The sequence below is a fragment of the Chionomys nivalis genome, chromosome 1, assembly GCF_950005125.1.
Source record: "Chionomys nivalis chromosome 1, mChiNiv1.1, whole genome shotgun sequence".
Taxonomy (NCBI): domain Eukaryota; kingdom Metazoa; phylum Chordata; class Mammalia; order Rodentia; family Cricetidae; genus Chionomys; species Chionomys nivalis.
The window spans coordinates 193596031-193613367 of NC_080086.1; the positions used below are offsets into that span (position 1 = coordinate 193596031).

Consider the following 17337-nt stretch of genomic DNA (forward strand, 5'->3'; position numbering starts at 1 on the left):
CATAATTGAGTTCATATTTATACCTATACTCTGTATCAAAACTTTCATTAACTTTATATTATACTTTTAGAAAAATGAAAAGATGTATCCTAAGAATTTGTCATTACTTTAAAGCTCATGTTAAAGACACAGTAAGGTTAAAAGGAATATTTTAATTTATCCAACATTAAAGAAAATATTCTAATAATGAAAGTAAAAAGATTTATGAAGACCAATAATCCCATAATGGCAATTTCTATAAGAAATAAGTCATTATTCTCAAGTTTTTCATCTGAAAACTGTCACCCAGAAGAAATTTAGGGCAGATATACACTATCCCCAAGGTTACTCTATGCCTTTTGCATAATCAGATCTTAAATAAACAAGTTGTGAATATGTACATCACAACTCAGTCTAAAGGATCTCAGTCTTTCCTCTGCCCAGCTGCTGACATGAAGCTTCATACATATCTCCATCTGTAGAAAAATCCTCTAAGATTATTACTTCTAGCAAAACATGCAGTTCAGTTGCTGTACACGGCAGATGACAAGACTATTGATATAAATCTTCTCTTAAATCTGTCCATAGTCAGACAAACTAAAATAGAAACAAAGTCCTTGAACTGGCCCCAGTACACATACTTTCAGCAACTTATATCTAAAGTCGACTTCAGAAACACCCGTTTTGCCCAACATCATTGAAAAAGACAGATTCCAAAACTGAAAGACAGCACCATTAAGCCGGTTCCTACATAAGATCTTGCAAAGGCTTTGTATTCAGAGAACATTCCTGATGGTGAGAATGCTAAGTTAGGATGGTAAGTAGAGAAATCTCCAAAGACAAATCAGAACTCAGAAAAAAAAAAAAAAAAAACTAAAATGAAAACCTCTTTAGCATGTTTTCCTGAAATGTTGTGAGATATATTTTTTAATTCATTTCTTTATTTTCTAAGTGTGTGGGCGCACCTGCCTGCCTCATGCCACAGCACACTTGTGGAGGTCAGGGGATTCAATGCCTTCGACATGTGGGTCTCAAGGATTAAACTCAGGTCATTAGGATCAGCAGCCCCCTTACGTGCTGAACCATCTCACTGGCCTGGATTTTTTGAGAAATACAACAATGACCTATATTAAAATTTGTTACAATACAATGTAAATGAATGAGGAAGTCCCTTAAGTGTATGTGTGTGTGTTTACACACATGCATGCATGTACTTTTCTCAAACATACTAGCAGTGTGGGTGAGGTGCTAATTCTTAATGTAAAAACACATTTTATCTGAATGGAATCTAAGCATGGATAAGCTTAAACTGTTATCTGAACCACTAAATTGACCTTTTGACTTTAAATATGTACAGATTCTATCAAAAGATATCAAGTTCAGATTGAAATGCAGGCAGAGGTATGTTTTTATTCTAAAACCTTCTATATACATTCATATTTTTGACAAAACTCTAGAAGGTTCTTTCAAATTAACTTTAACCTACTGAACAGAACTTATATTCATGCTCTGATGTTCGCTTCAGCAGCATCTGCCTCTAAGAAGCACATCAAAATCACTCAAACATCAAATTGCTGATCTGATAGAATGATTTATTTTCCCATTATAGGAGAGTCGTGAGTGACTTGTTCTGAGGTATGTTTCTGAACTGTGAAGGACAGCGATTAAAAACTCCTCATTTGAAGGTTTCTCTTTATGTGTAGCATCTCATGGCTGAACAGTCTCTGCTGGTACCAGATTCCCTGTTGTATCCAGCTGCATACATTTACACGTGCATGCTGATACAGGACACTCTGCATGGTCCCTGAAAAAAGGTGAAGTAACAGTTAGTAATCCAAGCTTTACACACACAAATATATTTATATAATTAACTTCAAAATGCTACTATATTAAACATGAATTAAAACCCATAGTAAAACACTGCATTAAGAGCATCGAATAAGAAACAAGCACCAAGGCGAACTCTGAAGAAAATGTAACTGAAATGAACAGTTTTGGTTTCTACACCAATATACCAAAACAGTTATTAAGGAGATTGATGTAGGATGTCCTTCTGTATGTTGTGAATATGTGTCTCTCTCATATCCAAACAAAGATATGGAGAGAAAGAAGGCAGAGTTGGGGAGACGGCATGTAGCCGCCCAAGGAGTAACATACTAAGGCATCACTGGTAAGCCATGTCCATGTAATGATACACAAATTAGTAGAAATGGGTTAATTTACAATGAGAGGTAGTCGGTAATATGCCTAAGCCATTGGCCAAACAATTACAATTAATATTAAGCCTCTGGGTGGTTATCTGATAAGCAGAAGAGGGGACTGGCGGGCAGAGATAAACCGATTCAGTGAGACCAAGCAAGCTGGAGAAAAGTTTCCATCTCCGTGGGATAGGGATGAATTAAGAGTTAAGGTTAGCACAAATGAGACAGGCTTTTGTGTTATGTTAATGGACATCACAGGGCCACTGGCAGTGCTCAAAGTCAGTAAGTTTATTTTGAGAATCTCCATTGTAAGAGCTATTTATGTGGAGCGCACCCGGAAAGAACTAGTGTAGTAGATTCGTGTGTGTGTGTGTGTATGTGTATAACTATATTCATACTTTAATTACATGAGAAATTGTAAGATATAAAAAACTATAAGGATCCTATCCTCCAATAAGGATAAATAATGTTAAGCATTTAATCCATACAAGGATTTCTTATACAAGTATAAAAAAAAAAAAAAAACTATGTAGCCCTAGCTAGCCAAGAATTTGCTATGTTCAAACTGACCCTGAATTCATCTGATAAGAATTCACCTGCTTCTGCCTCCCAAGTGCTGGGATTAAAGACACCACACACCTGGCATAAGTATTACTTTTACAGTTTAACATTATGTAAGATAATAATGGAACCATTGATACTACCTTTTTAAGTCAAATCAACAAACGTTTTAAAAATTAATTCTCTACTAAGATATAATACAATGATATTAAGCTCCTAAACTATTGAAAAGGTTATCTGCTCTATGTCCTGTAACTATAAGATTATCAAGGAAGGAAAGTGCTGTTTACCTGAACCAACTAAGCATATGTCCAGCATGCCCGCCATGCCGACAATTGTGACACCAGGTAAACCAATTGTTAAACTGAGCTAACTTTTTGTCCTTGCTCAAGTCCACTTTTTCATCCGATTTGGATCCACCTATAGGAAAAGAAATTGACTACCATTAGCCAAATCACAGAAATTTAAGCTTCTTAAAGGGAAGCTATGTTAAAATATAATTCACATACCACATTGAAATAGCAATTTTTTTTTTTTGTTTTGTTTTTTTTTTTGGTTTTTCAAGACAGGGTTTCTCTGTGGTTTTGGAGCCTGTCCTGGAACTAGCTCTTGTAGACCAGGCTAGTCTCGAACTCACAGAGATCCGCCTGCCTCTGCCTCCCGAGTGCTGGGATTAAAGGCGTGCGCCACCACCGCCCGGCTGAAATAGCAATTTTAATGTTAAGATCCAGTACTGAATGACAGTTTACATATACATATATAGTTAATCAAAAGGCTGATTTAGAAACTCAGTGTCACATGGCTGTCCTTGAAATCATAAGCATACAAGCAGCACTAAATGGAATCAGTGGGTATATTTATATTTTTTCTGTGTGCATGTGTGTTGTGTATTTAATTAGCACACAAAATAAAAAGCAGTCATGAACTTGAGGCAGTTGGCATAACTATATCTTAATTAAAAACACATTAGGAAAAAAGGTCTGGTATATACAGGGTTGTTTCTGGCGGCACATGCTTCAGAACCCAGTACTTGGGAGGCACAGGTAAGCTGATCTCTGAGTTTAAGACTAGCCTAGTCTACATAGTGAATTCCAGGATAACCAAGGCTATATATTGACACTCTTTCTCAAAACTGAAAAAAAAAAGACTGGTGTAGACCATGATTTAAGCAAGGTAGGGAAAAGGATTCTAATAATTTCTATTTAACAGATTAAATAACGTAAATACTTTCATCAATGTTCAGTAAAAAAAATTAAGACATGTAAAATTTGTTTATACACCTGCATCTTTGCATATACTTTTCTAATGACCCTTCTGTAGTACTTAAATTTCAGGCATGTTGGACATCTCCAAGCTTTTCTACATACATTACTGTGCTATGCCACTTTTTGTGTTCCAAAAAATGCTGATTCTATTAATTTCGGCTACCTCAATGTTTTGTTTTAAAACAAATCAAATGAAACTATTTTTAAATCCCACATAATTACAGATAAAAATAGAAAAATAAATTAAGTAAAAAATGTTACTGCTAACCAACTATTACCTTTTAAAACATGTTGTATAAATAAAAAAATTTAACTATATCATTGCCAGTCACACTTTAATAGCTACAGGAATAATTTTATAGCTAGGAATATTTTCTTAAAATATCCATAATTTTCTGCTTGTGATATAAGTTAAAAGGATGTATAAAAGAGGTAGCTATACTGAAATTGTTCTAAAGGACTTACAGACAAATCAACAATGAGAAAAGAAAAAGACAGGGGGAAAATAAAGATTTTATAGAGATAATTATCTTTATACACTTTATTCACTTTAGTGATTTTGTACTTTACTGTGTGTGCGTATTACCTACTTATATGTCTATGAACTAGGTGTGTGTGTGTGTGTGTATATGTATAGTGTCTGAGGTGGTCAAAAGGGCACTGGACCAGGTGGTAGTGGCACACACTTTTAGCACTTGGAAGGCAGGAGCAGGCAGATCTCTGTGAGTTCGAAGCCAGCCTGGTTTACAGAGCTACTTCCAGGACAGCCAGACAAAGAAACCAAAAGAGAGGGGGCGGGGGTTGGATCCTTGGGACTGGAGTTACAGAAGGTTGTGAGCCATCATACGGTAGCTTAGAATCAAACCCATGTCCTCTAGAACAGCATCCAGTGCTCTAAACTGCTGAGCCCCTCTCCAACTCCTTTATTTTTAACTTCTAACTTAGAGAGGAGACAGTCTCCAACAGGCTACTCTCTTGGACTTCTTCCCAAATAAATCTTTCTTAAGAGTTTTGGATGGCTGGGCAGTGGTAGAGCACACCTTTAATCCCACTTTAATCCCAGCACAGGTGGATCTCTGTGAATTCAAGGCCAGCCTGGTTTACAAAGTGAGCTCCAGAAATTCCGTCTCAAAAAACCACCAAGTCAGGTGCTGTCCCTCCAGAGCTGCCACGCTCAGTCACACTGGAAACCAGTCTCGGAAAATAAACCAACAAACAAAGTCTCTGGAATCGCAGATCTTTCTAAAGATTTTGGAATGACAGAGAGAAAATTTGAGGATCACTCCTTACTCCTCGAAAGATAGTAGCCCTTCCTTCTTACTCTCTATTAGTTCTACATGTTCTGTATAGACTGTTGTTCATCACGACCTCTAAAACGCTACTGGACTCACTCAGCTTAGTGTATCAGCCTCATCATAATATGCAAATAAGTGGATAAGCCAAATATAGGAGAAATTTCTGAAATAATTATGATGTAATAAATCATAATCAGCATTTATTATATTAGTCTCCACAATAGCTTGAACTGATTTATGATTTAATATTTTTCAATTCTAGATTATATATATTTCAAAACTAGAAAGGACCAATAAGTTAACATATAATAAAAAATGAAATGCACTGTAACTTCCTGATACTTATGGCCCAAAGGCTATACTAAACATAAATAATTCTACATATCTCAGTTTTCACAGATATATTTAATTTGCTTAATTTTTTAATGTAGTAGATGCTTCATATTGTTGCATTTTTGGTATAATCCGGGCTATATAAAAACTGATCAGCATAAAAACCCTTATTTCAAATTTAAACCAAGCCCAGGGGTGTGATTATGTACACCTCTACTACCAGTACTTCAAAAGTTGAGGCACAGGGCCGTAAGTTCTAGGCCAGCCAGCCAGGGCATCATAGTGAGACACTGTCATAAATACTAAGATGTATATAGAAAAACATTATACATGAAGGAAAAAGGCACAAGGGCCACTTCTTCATTACGCGAGGGTACCAAATAGCCAAATACAATTTTTTATTTGTTTAAGACAGGGTTTCTTTATGTAGGCAGCTCTGGGTGTCCTGGAGCTGTCTCTATAGACTACACAGGACGTGAACTCACAAAGATCTGCCTGCCTGCCTGTTTCCTGAATGCTGTGGTTAAAGGTGTCCTCCACCATGTCCAGCCCAAGCCAAAATGTTTCTGATGAAGACTTTGGACGTTAGTATCATTTTCATGTTATATAACTGGAATGGTCCAAGCTACCAAGTATATTATATTCCATTATTTGCTGTTTTAAAAAAATTCCCATGTTTACTGTAAAGAGTAAAAAATAATAGTATTTTTAATTATTAAAAAAACATATATTGGTCCCAGAATGCTGGCATATGTTTTAATCCCAGTACCTAGGAGACACAAGCAGGATCTCTCTCATTTCAAGGCCAGCATGGCCTACATACTGAGACCCCTTCTCAACAAACAAACAACAAAACTCCACATCTACTTACTACAGAACTGACAAAATAGCAGACGCAAGACTAAAACTGAGAACGAAGGGGTCCTGGTTTCTGGGCTAACAGTTCATATATTAGGGAGGATGAAGGGGTCGGGGTTTCTGGGCTAACAACAGTTCATGTATTAGGGAGGATGAAGGAAGAAGGAATGGATAGTATTATGAGACTATCAAAAAGCATTTATGAATAGCTGTGAGCACAGTGAATTTTAAATATCAAATCTGAAATACTGCTAAAATCCATGGTATAATTATAAAAATCACTCATTTTTAAACCTTAGTCTTCTATGAGATTACCTGAGTAACCATAAACATAGATTTTTTACTTTTAATGTACAGACTTTATAAATTAAAGAGGTAATAAAAAAAATGTCAAGTCAGTCAGTAAAGTGCCTTTTCTTAAAAATAATAATCATTAACATATATTTTATTAGCAACAATATTTCAATTATGTAGGAAAATGAGTTCAGAAAAACATTTGTGCAATTATGTCATACCAGGACAGCTAGAAACAGGCGTTCCCATATTAATGAGGCAAAGTGCACACCGAGGAAGAGGTTTTCGACAGCCAGGGCAACTTGTGACTTTCGATTTTGTTGGTGAGCCACTCACACCATATTGACTAAAGCCTCTGCCCTGATGAGGCACTGAGGAACAGCTGTAGGAGATTGATTTGCCACAAAAATTACAACTCACAAACACCTACAAAGCAAATGAAAAGAGCAATTTAGTGCAAACCACAATGGGTTTATAAAGTCTGATCTGAAAAAAATGTTTTAAAATTTTATTTTACATTGCAAAATGATCCATCTGATTAGCTCTCAGTCATGTCTCCATGTAGCAGTTACATTATTTGGTACTTCCTGTCACCTTTACTTAATTACATTTTTGCTAATACCTAATACTTGTGAAATGCTAGGAACTTTAGACCCTAACATTTTATAATAACCAGGGACAATAAAATGCATACAAAATACCCCAATGTGATTTAATATTAAATGTGTCCCACAGAACACTTGGTTCCTAGCTGGTATAGGGCCTAACTGGAGAAAGTGGGTCATCTGGTGTGGCCTTTCAGGTTTCTTAGCCTGGCCTCACTTCCTGACTGTGGACACACAGTGGCAGTTGCATCATAGTCCTGCTCCCAACCCCCTCTCCCCAACAGTTGTATTCCCTAGAACTGCTGTCCCTTAAATTGCTTCTTGTTAATTAGTTGCTCACAGCAACAAGAAAAGAAACTAAGATACCAACATGCAACCATTAAACCAAAAAGTCAGTGACCCTGAGCTGGGCTTCCTGACAGGCCTATGATCCAACTAGTTGGATAGCTGATGCAGAGGATCACAAGTTCAAGGCCAGACTGTGTAATTTAGTCAGAGTCTTGTTAAGAAAGGAAGGAAGGAAGGAAGGAAGGAAGGAAGGAAGGAAGGAAGGAAGGAAGGAAGGAAGGAAGGAAGGAAGGAAGGAAGGAAGGAAGGAAGGAAGGAAGGAAGGAAGGAAGGAGGGAAAGGAGCTCTGCAGATATAAGACCAACTACTAAGCACATACAAGGTCCCAGGTTCCATATTTCAAGGACAAAAAACAAACAAACAAACACAAAAAAAAACCCATTCCCCACCACTACCTTTTGTAAGATGAAAAGGAATTAAGGCTCCTGCAATAGTACATTAAAAGTTCAAAACAAAGCTGGTGAGATGGTAAAAATAATCATTCAAAGGTGCTCGCTAGGTTTTATAAAAGCCCTAGAGCTCTTCCAGATTAGTAACATACAGCACAGTACTATCTTACTAAGAGACCTACTCCAGCTGCCGCAATAATTTTCAACTTCCTTTATAAAGAAAATAGCACCATCCAGTGCTCAGGGTGAAGATAACCAAATATTTAACATCTGAAGTAATAGTATGATATATCACATACCTTGTGATAATTGATCTCATATTAAAAATGCCATGTATAGACATATGTTTATACTTATTCTATTTTTTAAAATCCTGTTCTACTCTATATAAATACATAAAAATAATATGCACATGGGATTACTAACATGGGAGTCTGACAGAATTTGGCAGACACTGAATTTCAGACAGTAATAGCAATTAGACTTTCCTAAGGTCATCTGGGCCTACTGTTCTTTGTTTTATCTCAAAGTTTAGCTGTTAGGAAATTAAAAAACTAAAATAAAATAGGAAAAGAAAGTATTGAAATAGACAAAGACATTAAGAGAAACTCAATATAAATAAAAGAATAGGAGATAACAATTCATTATTATCTGACATGTTAACATTTGATTCTCTGTAGAATATGGTACTTACCTGTGCTAATGGCTTGGAACTGGGATCCAATTTACTCCTATGTATATCAAATTCAGCTCGTTTGTGCCAAAACCTCCAAGCATCTAATAAGTTTCTGTAATTCTCAATCCAATATTGAACCCTTTCATCTTTAAGAACATCTAAAGGTGAACCCTAAAAAGAAAACATAAATTTCAAATGTCCTAGTTTAAATCAGAGGATTCTGGGTAACTCAGGAGAAATGGCCTTTTCCCTGAAACTGGCTCCTAATGAGGAAAGCCTCAGTAATCTGCCTTACACTAGACTTCACCAGTGATGCAAACACTTGACCAGGAAGTACCTTTGTAGTTTAAGGAGCAGGAGGCAGTCAATGGTGATAAGAAAACCCCTTATCTTAACTATTAAAATTTATGGATTCAAAAACTCTGCTTATATCCAAATTACACATCAAAACTATTTAAAACATTTAAACTAACACTGAGCCTGGCCCTTTATATCTAATAGTGAAATGGTGCTAACGTAAGTTAAATATGAAATGCACATAGGCATTAGTGAGAAGCAAGAATTGGCTTTCCTAAGTTTAAAGTTCTTCCCATTCAGAACATAAATTTCTGACCAGTAAGAATATCTCTAAAACAAGTATGAGTGTCAGAGTCGGCAGAAGAAAGCTGTAATGTAGTATGCAGCACATTCAAAGAAAAATGTAGTGAAATTTTGTTTGTGTTTTAACAAATAAAGCTTGCCTGAAGATCAAAGTGCCAGGGAGTGGTGGATCACACCTTTAATCCCAGGATTTGGGAGACAAAGGCAAAGAGATCTCTGTTAGTTCAAGGCCACCCTGTGATATACAAGATTAAATCTGTCCAACAGAGAAACAGAGCTCACACAAAGGTGACCCCAGCACTTGGGATCCCAGGCCTTTAATTCCAGCACTAGGGAGGTGGAGACAGGAGTGATATGGCTGGGTGGAAGAGAAATATAAGGCAGGAGAAGACAGGAGACCATTGTAATCTGAGGTTTGGTGAAGACAGAGTCTGAGGTTGTAGTCTCAGGACAGGATCACCCCTTCAGTCTGAGCACCGGTAGGAGCCAAAGGTCTCTCTAGTGCTGGCCGCACTGCTTCTCTGCCGTCCATGTACGCGGGTGCAGTGTAGGACAAAGAAGGTGGCTGGAGAGACAGCCGTGGGTGCTGGGAACCGAACTCTTTATATTTTTGGTTGTGAGCCTAGCCTTTAACGGCTGAGCCATCTCTCCAGACCCACACTGCTTCTCTGATCCTTCAGCTTTCACCCCAATAGCTGACTCCAGGGTTTTATTAGGAATAATTAGAAAAATACTCAAGGAAAAACAAAGACTAATGAAAACCAATCCTTTTAACTAGTGAGTAAATAAGGAATGTAAACTATAGTAAAGTTTATTTTTAAAAATAATCGTGGAAGATGGCACAGAAAGTGAATAAGGAAGCTCCTGTCCTTTCCAAAGCCAAAGTCAAAGCGAAGGCCTTGAAAGCAAAGAAGGCAGTGCTGAAAGGCGTCCACAGCCACAAGAAGATCTGCACATCACCCATCTTCTTGCAGCCCAGGACCCTGTGTGGCTCCTATTGCAGCCCAAAAACCCTCAAAAGAGCATGCCTAAGACGAACAAGCTTGACCACTATGCCATCATCTTATTAGCCCTGACCACGGAGTCAGCCATGAAGAAGACAGAGGACAATAGATAAGTGTTCATGTGGATGTCAAGGCCAACAAGCATCACATCAAACAGGCTGTGAAGAAACTCTATGACACTGATGCGGCCAAAATCAACACCCTCATAAGGCCTGACGGAGAGAAGAGGGCGTATGTTCAGCTGGCTCCTGATTATGATGCTCTGAATGTTGCCAACAAAACTGGGTTTATCTAAACTGAGTCCAGCTAGCTAATTCTAAGTATCTACCTTTTCACCATAAATAAAATATATAAATATATATACTTGGAGATGGGAAGAAAAAATTCCCTGGCAAGTTTAATGGCCAAGGGCAGTGACAGAACACATAAACAAACCAACATTAGTTGTTCAATTGAAGCTGGGTGTGGAAGCATAACACACCTTTAAATGCAGTTCACAGAGATAGACATAGAAGGATCCCAGCTTGACCTACAAAATGAATTCCAGGCCAGCGAGGTCTACACAATGAGAACCTGCCTCAAAACAAAAAGAGAAAAGAAAAAAAAAATTGTCCAATTGAAGAGGAGGAGATAAATAATAAAAAGGAAAATAGAAAATGAACAGAAACCCCCCAGGCTCTGAACACTAGAACATTAGTATATACATAGTAAGGAAAAAAGAAATGGAGAATAAAAAATGCAGAAGAGATAAAGAATCAGAAATCATATACATAAACATTCCAAATATGATGAAAAAATGTTAACAGATCCAAGAAGCTCAATAATCAATATACATAATATAAAGAATATAAGTAGGCCCATCAGTCTCATTTTCTTTTTTTCTGAAAAATCAAAGAGAAAGAGGATTTCTTGAAAAAAATCCATGGAAACATGAAACATCACATACAGGAAAGCAAGGAGAACTGCTAATTTCTCATCAGAATCAAAGGAGGTCAGATGGAAAGCATTGCTTTAAAGTGCTGTAAGAAGAACCAAGATGAACTAGATGCTTCTGTTAAATGTAAGCTGTGGCCATCACCTCTATTACAAGAAATGATAGAGAAAAAACAAGGTGAGGAAACAAGATTAAACTTAGATCCACAGGAGGAACAGACACTAGGAATAAAACAGACAAATTACTATCTAAAGCAAAAACAATACTGTAAGTTGGAGCTTATAGTATACATAGAATAAAATATGTGATCAGTGGAAAAAGGAAAAATTGCATAAATGAAATTATACTGTCATAATACTTGTAAAATGCAAAGTTTAAGAAAAACCAGTGCTAGATGTGAGGTAGGGAAGAAAGGGTATTATGACATGTCAGCTGTGAGATGATGAGTTCAGGATACATTGTGAGACCCAAAGCACCAGCTTTAACAATAAGACAATGAGAAGGGTATAGCTAAAAGCCAACAGGAGACACAAGGGGAAAGGCAGAAAGAAGCAAGTGGTGCACAGTAAGGCAGGAAACACAAAGGAACAAAAGGAAAGAGAACAAATGAAATGAAAACGGCATGATGGTAGAGTCAATCTTGGCCACAGAGGAAACATCTCAACAAAAGAGCGGCAGTTATCTATCGGACTGGACTTTGAAAGGTCACATTATGTACTTACTGTTTGCATTTTAACATTTTACAAATTGTGCTATTACCTACCCATCTGTACTCTCCACTCCAGTGAGAAAGGTTGGATGACAGAATACCTTTTCTCACGTGCGGTCGCTTGATATTTTATATGGGCTGACTCTGCATTTTGAACCTGCATTAGGCAAGTTCACAGAAAAGCATAGAGGAGGGAAGGGTAAGCACATTTTGATTTGCTTACCAAGGTAAAGCAGGCTAAAAGAGGAAGGTGCTCATGCCACAAAAGGTTAAGACTGCTAGAGGGTTGCTGGACACGGTAGACACACAGAATTCATGTTTCACACAAAAGTAAAGCTTTTCCTGGAATATGGTTTAACCACTAGACTGTTAAAGCAATGAAAAAAATGTTGATGAACTAGTTATCCAAACTACCTTGTTATTAATAAAAAGGGCACTGAGTGTAAAGAGCTGAAGTGTAACTGCTCTTCTGCTGGTCAGATGAAAGGGAACCACAGTTCAGAATAGAAGAGGGAGTCCTTTATGGAAGACGGGTTGGACTCTGACCTGAGGCTCTGATTCCATCTGAGCTTTATGTGAACTCAGATGCAGTCAAGACTGGTATTTCTCAGACTGAAAGAAAGATAAGCTGATGAGATTAGGGCCATTAGAAACAACACAAGTCCTCAAGAGAACTAAAACCCCAAAGCGAGGAAAAGAGCATGTGTGTTTCACCTGAGGATACACAACATGGAGAATATGGCTTGGCATTTTGTTTTTAAGACCAGTGTCAGACTGCACTAACCTGTAACATGCAGTAGCTTGCTGTCTGGACGTCTCCAGTTCTATCCACGTAGCTCTCCATCAAGTCCACTCCATCTTTAGTGAGGCCTGTAAGCAAGATTCCTTCCAAATTGCCAGCCTCTTTCATTTCATTGGTCAGCTTTTCAATGTATTTATTTAACTGAAAAATTCAGTGACTTTTTAAATATAATCTGTTTCACTACACATTTAATTTAGAACAATTTTATTCTTGATGAAAAACATTTTAAAACAAAAACTCTTACCAAAATCTAGATATATACTAGGAAGTCTATATCTATTTCAAGTTTCAATACAGTTTGCAGAATCACTTTATTTTTTTGTGTGGTGTGCGGAAGCGCATATGTGGAGGCCAGAGATTGACATCAGATGTCTTTCTCAATAGTTTTCCATATTGTATTTAATTCAGGGCTCTCACAGAAGCTGGAGTTTGCTGATTTGGTAGGATGGCAGAGCAGTAAGCCCCAGGGACCCTCCTGTCTCTGCCACCCAACCCTGGATTATAAGATAACACTTAGGTATTTCCACAGGTTCTAGGGGATTCAACTCAGTTTCTTGAACTGTGCTATCTCCCCAGTGTCCACACTCATCTTCAAAACTTACATTTCCTATGTTTACAGACGGCTAACTCTAAGAGAAGTGCCACCTTTTCAGCAAATTCTTACCTCTCATGGTACTATGTAACACAATCACAGAACTGGAATTACATGTTGAAAGCCATCAATAAAAATTATTTCCTTTGGGGGCTGGAGAGATAGCTCAGAGGTTAAGAGCATTGCCTGCTCTTCCAAAGGTCCTGAGTTCAATTCCCGGCAACCACATGGTGGCTCACAACCATGTGTAATGAGGTCTGGTGCCCTCTTCTGGCCAGCAGGCATACACACAGACAGAATATTGTATACATAATAAATAAATAAATATTAAAAAAAAATTATTTCCTTTACATGGTGTAATTTCATCCTATTCTAAACTCCAGCCACCATTCCTCCTCATTTCCCCAAATTCTGTCATTATAATAGCACTGCTAGTCATTGGTGTGAGAAGTCCTTCAGTATATGTGTTGCTTTTATCGCTTAAGAAATAAAGCTGTTTCAGTTAGTGGCTTGGCAGAATAGAGCTACACAGGGAAAACTAAACTGAATGCTAGGAGAAAGAAGGCGGAGTCAATGAGATGCCATGTAGCTGCCAGAGCCAGAGAAGAAGGCACAAGCTGCCAGTCAGAACCTTGCCAGTAGGTCACCAGCCTCATGATAAAATATAAAATAATAGATATGAGTTAATTTAAAATGTAAGAGCTAGCTAGAAATATGCTTAAGCTATTGGCCAAACAGTATTGCAAGTAATATAGTTTCAGTGTCATTATTTTGAGTCTGGGCAGACAGGAACAAACGAGCAGCCTCCCCAACAAGTCATCTCTGTATATTTCATTCTCACGACCTCAGAGGCAGCAGCTAAGTGTTTAGGTACTGAAATGATTTGCATACAACATTACTAAAACCTGAGTTTAGGGACTGGAGAGATGGCTCAGTGGTTAAGAGCACTGTTTGCTCTTCCAGAGGTCCTGAGTTCAATTCCCGGCAACCACATGGTGGCTCCAAACCATCTGTAAAGAGATCTGGCGCCCTCCTCTGGCGTGTGGGTATAAATGGAGGCAGAAAGTTGTATATATAATAAATAAATCTTAAATAAATAAATAAAACCTGAGTTTAAAATTTCTATCTGCTATGTCTTCTTCTAAAGGAAAAATTAAACTAAAACATCAAGTCAACATTCTAAAACAAATTGAGATAGTACATGCATATAAGTTCAATGTAATAATTACCTTTTTAGATTTTGTGTAAAAATTTTCAGGCACATAATTACATGTAAAAATAAGTTTGTTAAAATACTTCATAATAAACATTAATTACCTCAAATACAGAACTGAATCGGTTCTCACCTGAGTATCACCAAGGAATTTACAAGCAAATGCCACTCTGTCACGTACTGCAACTTTGTTTTCATACTGTAAAAGCAAACAATTGTACGCACCATAACTTTTCTGTTTCCACAGGGACTAAATATGCACCTAATATGTAAATATTTTCATATGTATTAGAAAAATATATGTGTATTCTATACATTTTCACACATATATATGTTCAGATATTGGAAGAGTCACCAATTGCCAAAGAAGTCTTTTCTGATTAAATTAAATGCATTCTTAAAATAGCTTGGATCCATGAACTTCCTTGTCAGTTCTCCCTTTTGGTGAAAGAGAAGTGAAAATACAGAATTCAATGTTTAAACAATTGGTTCATTTCTTTTTCTAGGCTCATTCTCTAGCACTTGCTTAAGTATCCTGTCAGCTCAAAAACAGGACTTTAAAACCTCCTGTTTAGCAAATATAGTAATAACAGTCAAAAATAAACATTTCTTGATATTAATTTGAAGGTCAGAAAGGTTCACTAGAACTTTATTAAAAGCAATGAACAAAATAAACTGGACACTGTCAAAATGGACACTAATACTTAAATTTTCAGTATGCTAGCTCATAAGACACACGTTGTTATAAACCTTACAGACTGTGCATATTTTATAAGAAATGCTCTAATGGGAAACAGAGGAACACATTTGAGGAGAGAAAAGTTCTTTTCATTGCTAGAAAGAAGACAGACAGTACAAAGGAAAGAGGTTTTTATGTGAAGCTTGTTACTCAACAACCGAAATGAGTAAGGAAACCTCACTTCATGACAAGGAAGAAATCACATGGTTATACAAGTGACTAAAATAACTGAAAGACTACATTAAATCAAGTTTTTTTATAAGTAGTGTGATTATATAATTTGTTTTCCAAACAGAAATCATCTAAAATGACCAACATTAATTTAGATGGACACCTTAGTCAAAACTGACTGATTGATCACCGGTTATCTATACACACACAGTACACACAAACATATTCGCACTATTTAAACAGCAAATACATGTATACGTTTATAGCTGTACATTTCTAGAGCTCAGTTCTTCAGGAAAGGATGAACTACAAAAAGCAAACCTGTTATAATTCAAAGGACGATCTGGGGAATCAAAACAGCTTACCAAAACTCCATCATAAGCTCCTGCTTCGCTGGTCAGAAATGCAAACATGACACAGAGATAGGGGTTGTTGAGCTGCAATCGCAGTGTGCTGCACATCTCCCTCCAAAGAGAGTTCTTCTCGTCCGTATACCCTGATAAAGCCATTGCTACCACATTGAGATTCAGATCTCCTGTGGGTTAAAAATGTGCAGCTAATCAAAGCAATCAGAAACTAATAACCTCTTTCCCCACAGCTGTTAAATCTCGACACAGTAATCAGTGAATTTTATCCTAAAAGAAGCCCACTTAAATAAGAAAAAAATTAAGACTGTTAAATTTGGTAGAGTACAAAGAAAAATATCCATTCTTAAGAAACAATTCATGACAGATTCAACACAATGTCCATCAAAATCCCAATAAAATTCTTCAAAGACCTCGAAAGAACAATACTCAACCTCATACGGAAAAGCAAAAAACCTAGGACAGCCAAAAACAATCCTGTACAATAAAAAAACTTCTGGAGGCATCACTATCCCTGACTTCAAACTCTACTACAGAGCTACAGTACTGAAAACAGCCTGGTACTGGCATAAGAATAGACAGGAGGACCAATGGAACCAAATAGAAGAACCAGATATCAATCTACACATCTTCGAACACCTGATTTTTGACAAGGAAGCAAAAAAATATCAAATGGAAAAGAGAAAGCATATTTAACAAATGGTGCTGGCATAACGGCATATCAACATGTAGAAGAATGAAAATAGACCCATATCTATCACCATGAACAAAACTTGAGTCCAAATGTATCAAAGACCTCAACATAAATAAAGCCAGCCACACTAAACATTATAGAAGAGAAAGTGGGAAGTACACTTGAATGCATTGGCACAGGGAACTACTTTCTAAATATAATTCCAGCAGCACAGATACTGAGAGAAACAATTAATAAATGGAACCTCCTGAATCTGAAAAGCTTCTGTAAAGCAAAGGACATGGTCAACAAGACAAAACCACAGCCTACAGAATGGGAAAAGATCTTCACTAACCCCACATCAGACAGAGGTCTGATCTCCAAAATACACAAAGAACTCAAGAAATTGGTCATCAAAAGAACAAATAATCCAATAAGAAAATGGGGTACGGAACTAAAGAGAAAACTCTCAACAGAGGAATCTAAAATGGCTGAAAGACACTTAAGGAAATGTTCAACATCCTGAGTCATCAGAGAAATGCAAATCAAAATAACTCTGAGATTCCATCTTATACCTGTAAGAATGGCCAAGATCAAAAACACTGATGACAACTTATGCTGGAGAGGTTGTGGGGGAAAGGGAACACTTCTGCTTTGCTGGTGGGAATGCAAGCTGGTACAACCCCTTTGGATGTCAGTGTGGCAATTTCTCAGAAAAATAGGAAACAACC

At 37.1% G+C, this 17337-nt stretch overlaps 1 protein-coding gene across 3 annotated transcripts in view; it reads right to left on the bottom strand.

Annotated features, from left to right (window-relative positions):
• Positions 1 to 228: 228 nt before the first annotated feature.
• Mios (meiosis regulator for oocyte development) overlaps positions 229 to 17337 on the bottom strand; it is a 34109-nt gene continuing 17000 nt past the window's right edge. For all 3 annotated transcript variants that reach the window (XM_057775696.1, XM_057775679.1, XM_057775687.1), the window contains 7 exons: positions 15934 to 16103; positions 14792 to 14857; positions 12836 to 12994; positions 8823 to 8975; positions 7008 to 7212; positions 3032 to 3161; positions 229 to 1783 (listed from right to left, as the gene is read on the bottom strand). In XM_057775696.1, coding sequence (XP_057631679.1) covers positions 1687 to 1783; positions 3032 to 3161; positions 7008 to 7212; positions 8823 to 8975; positions 12836 to 12994; positions 14792 to 14857; positions 15934 to 16103 — 980 coding nt within the window. In that variant the 3' untranslated portion in view covers positions 229 to 1686. The remainder of the gene's footprint in view (positions 1784 to 3031; positions 3162 to 7007; positions 7213 to 8822; positions 8976 to 12835; positions 12995 to 14791; positions 14858 to 15933; positions 16104 to 17337) is intronic.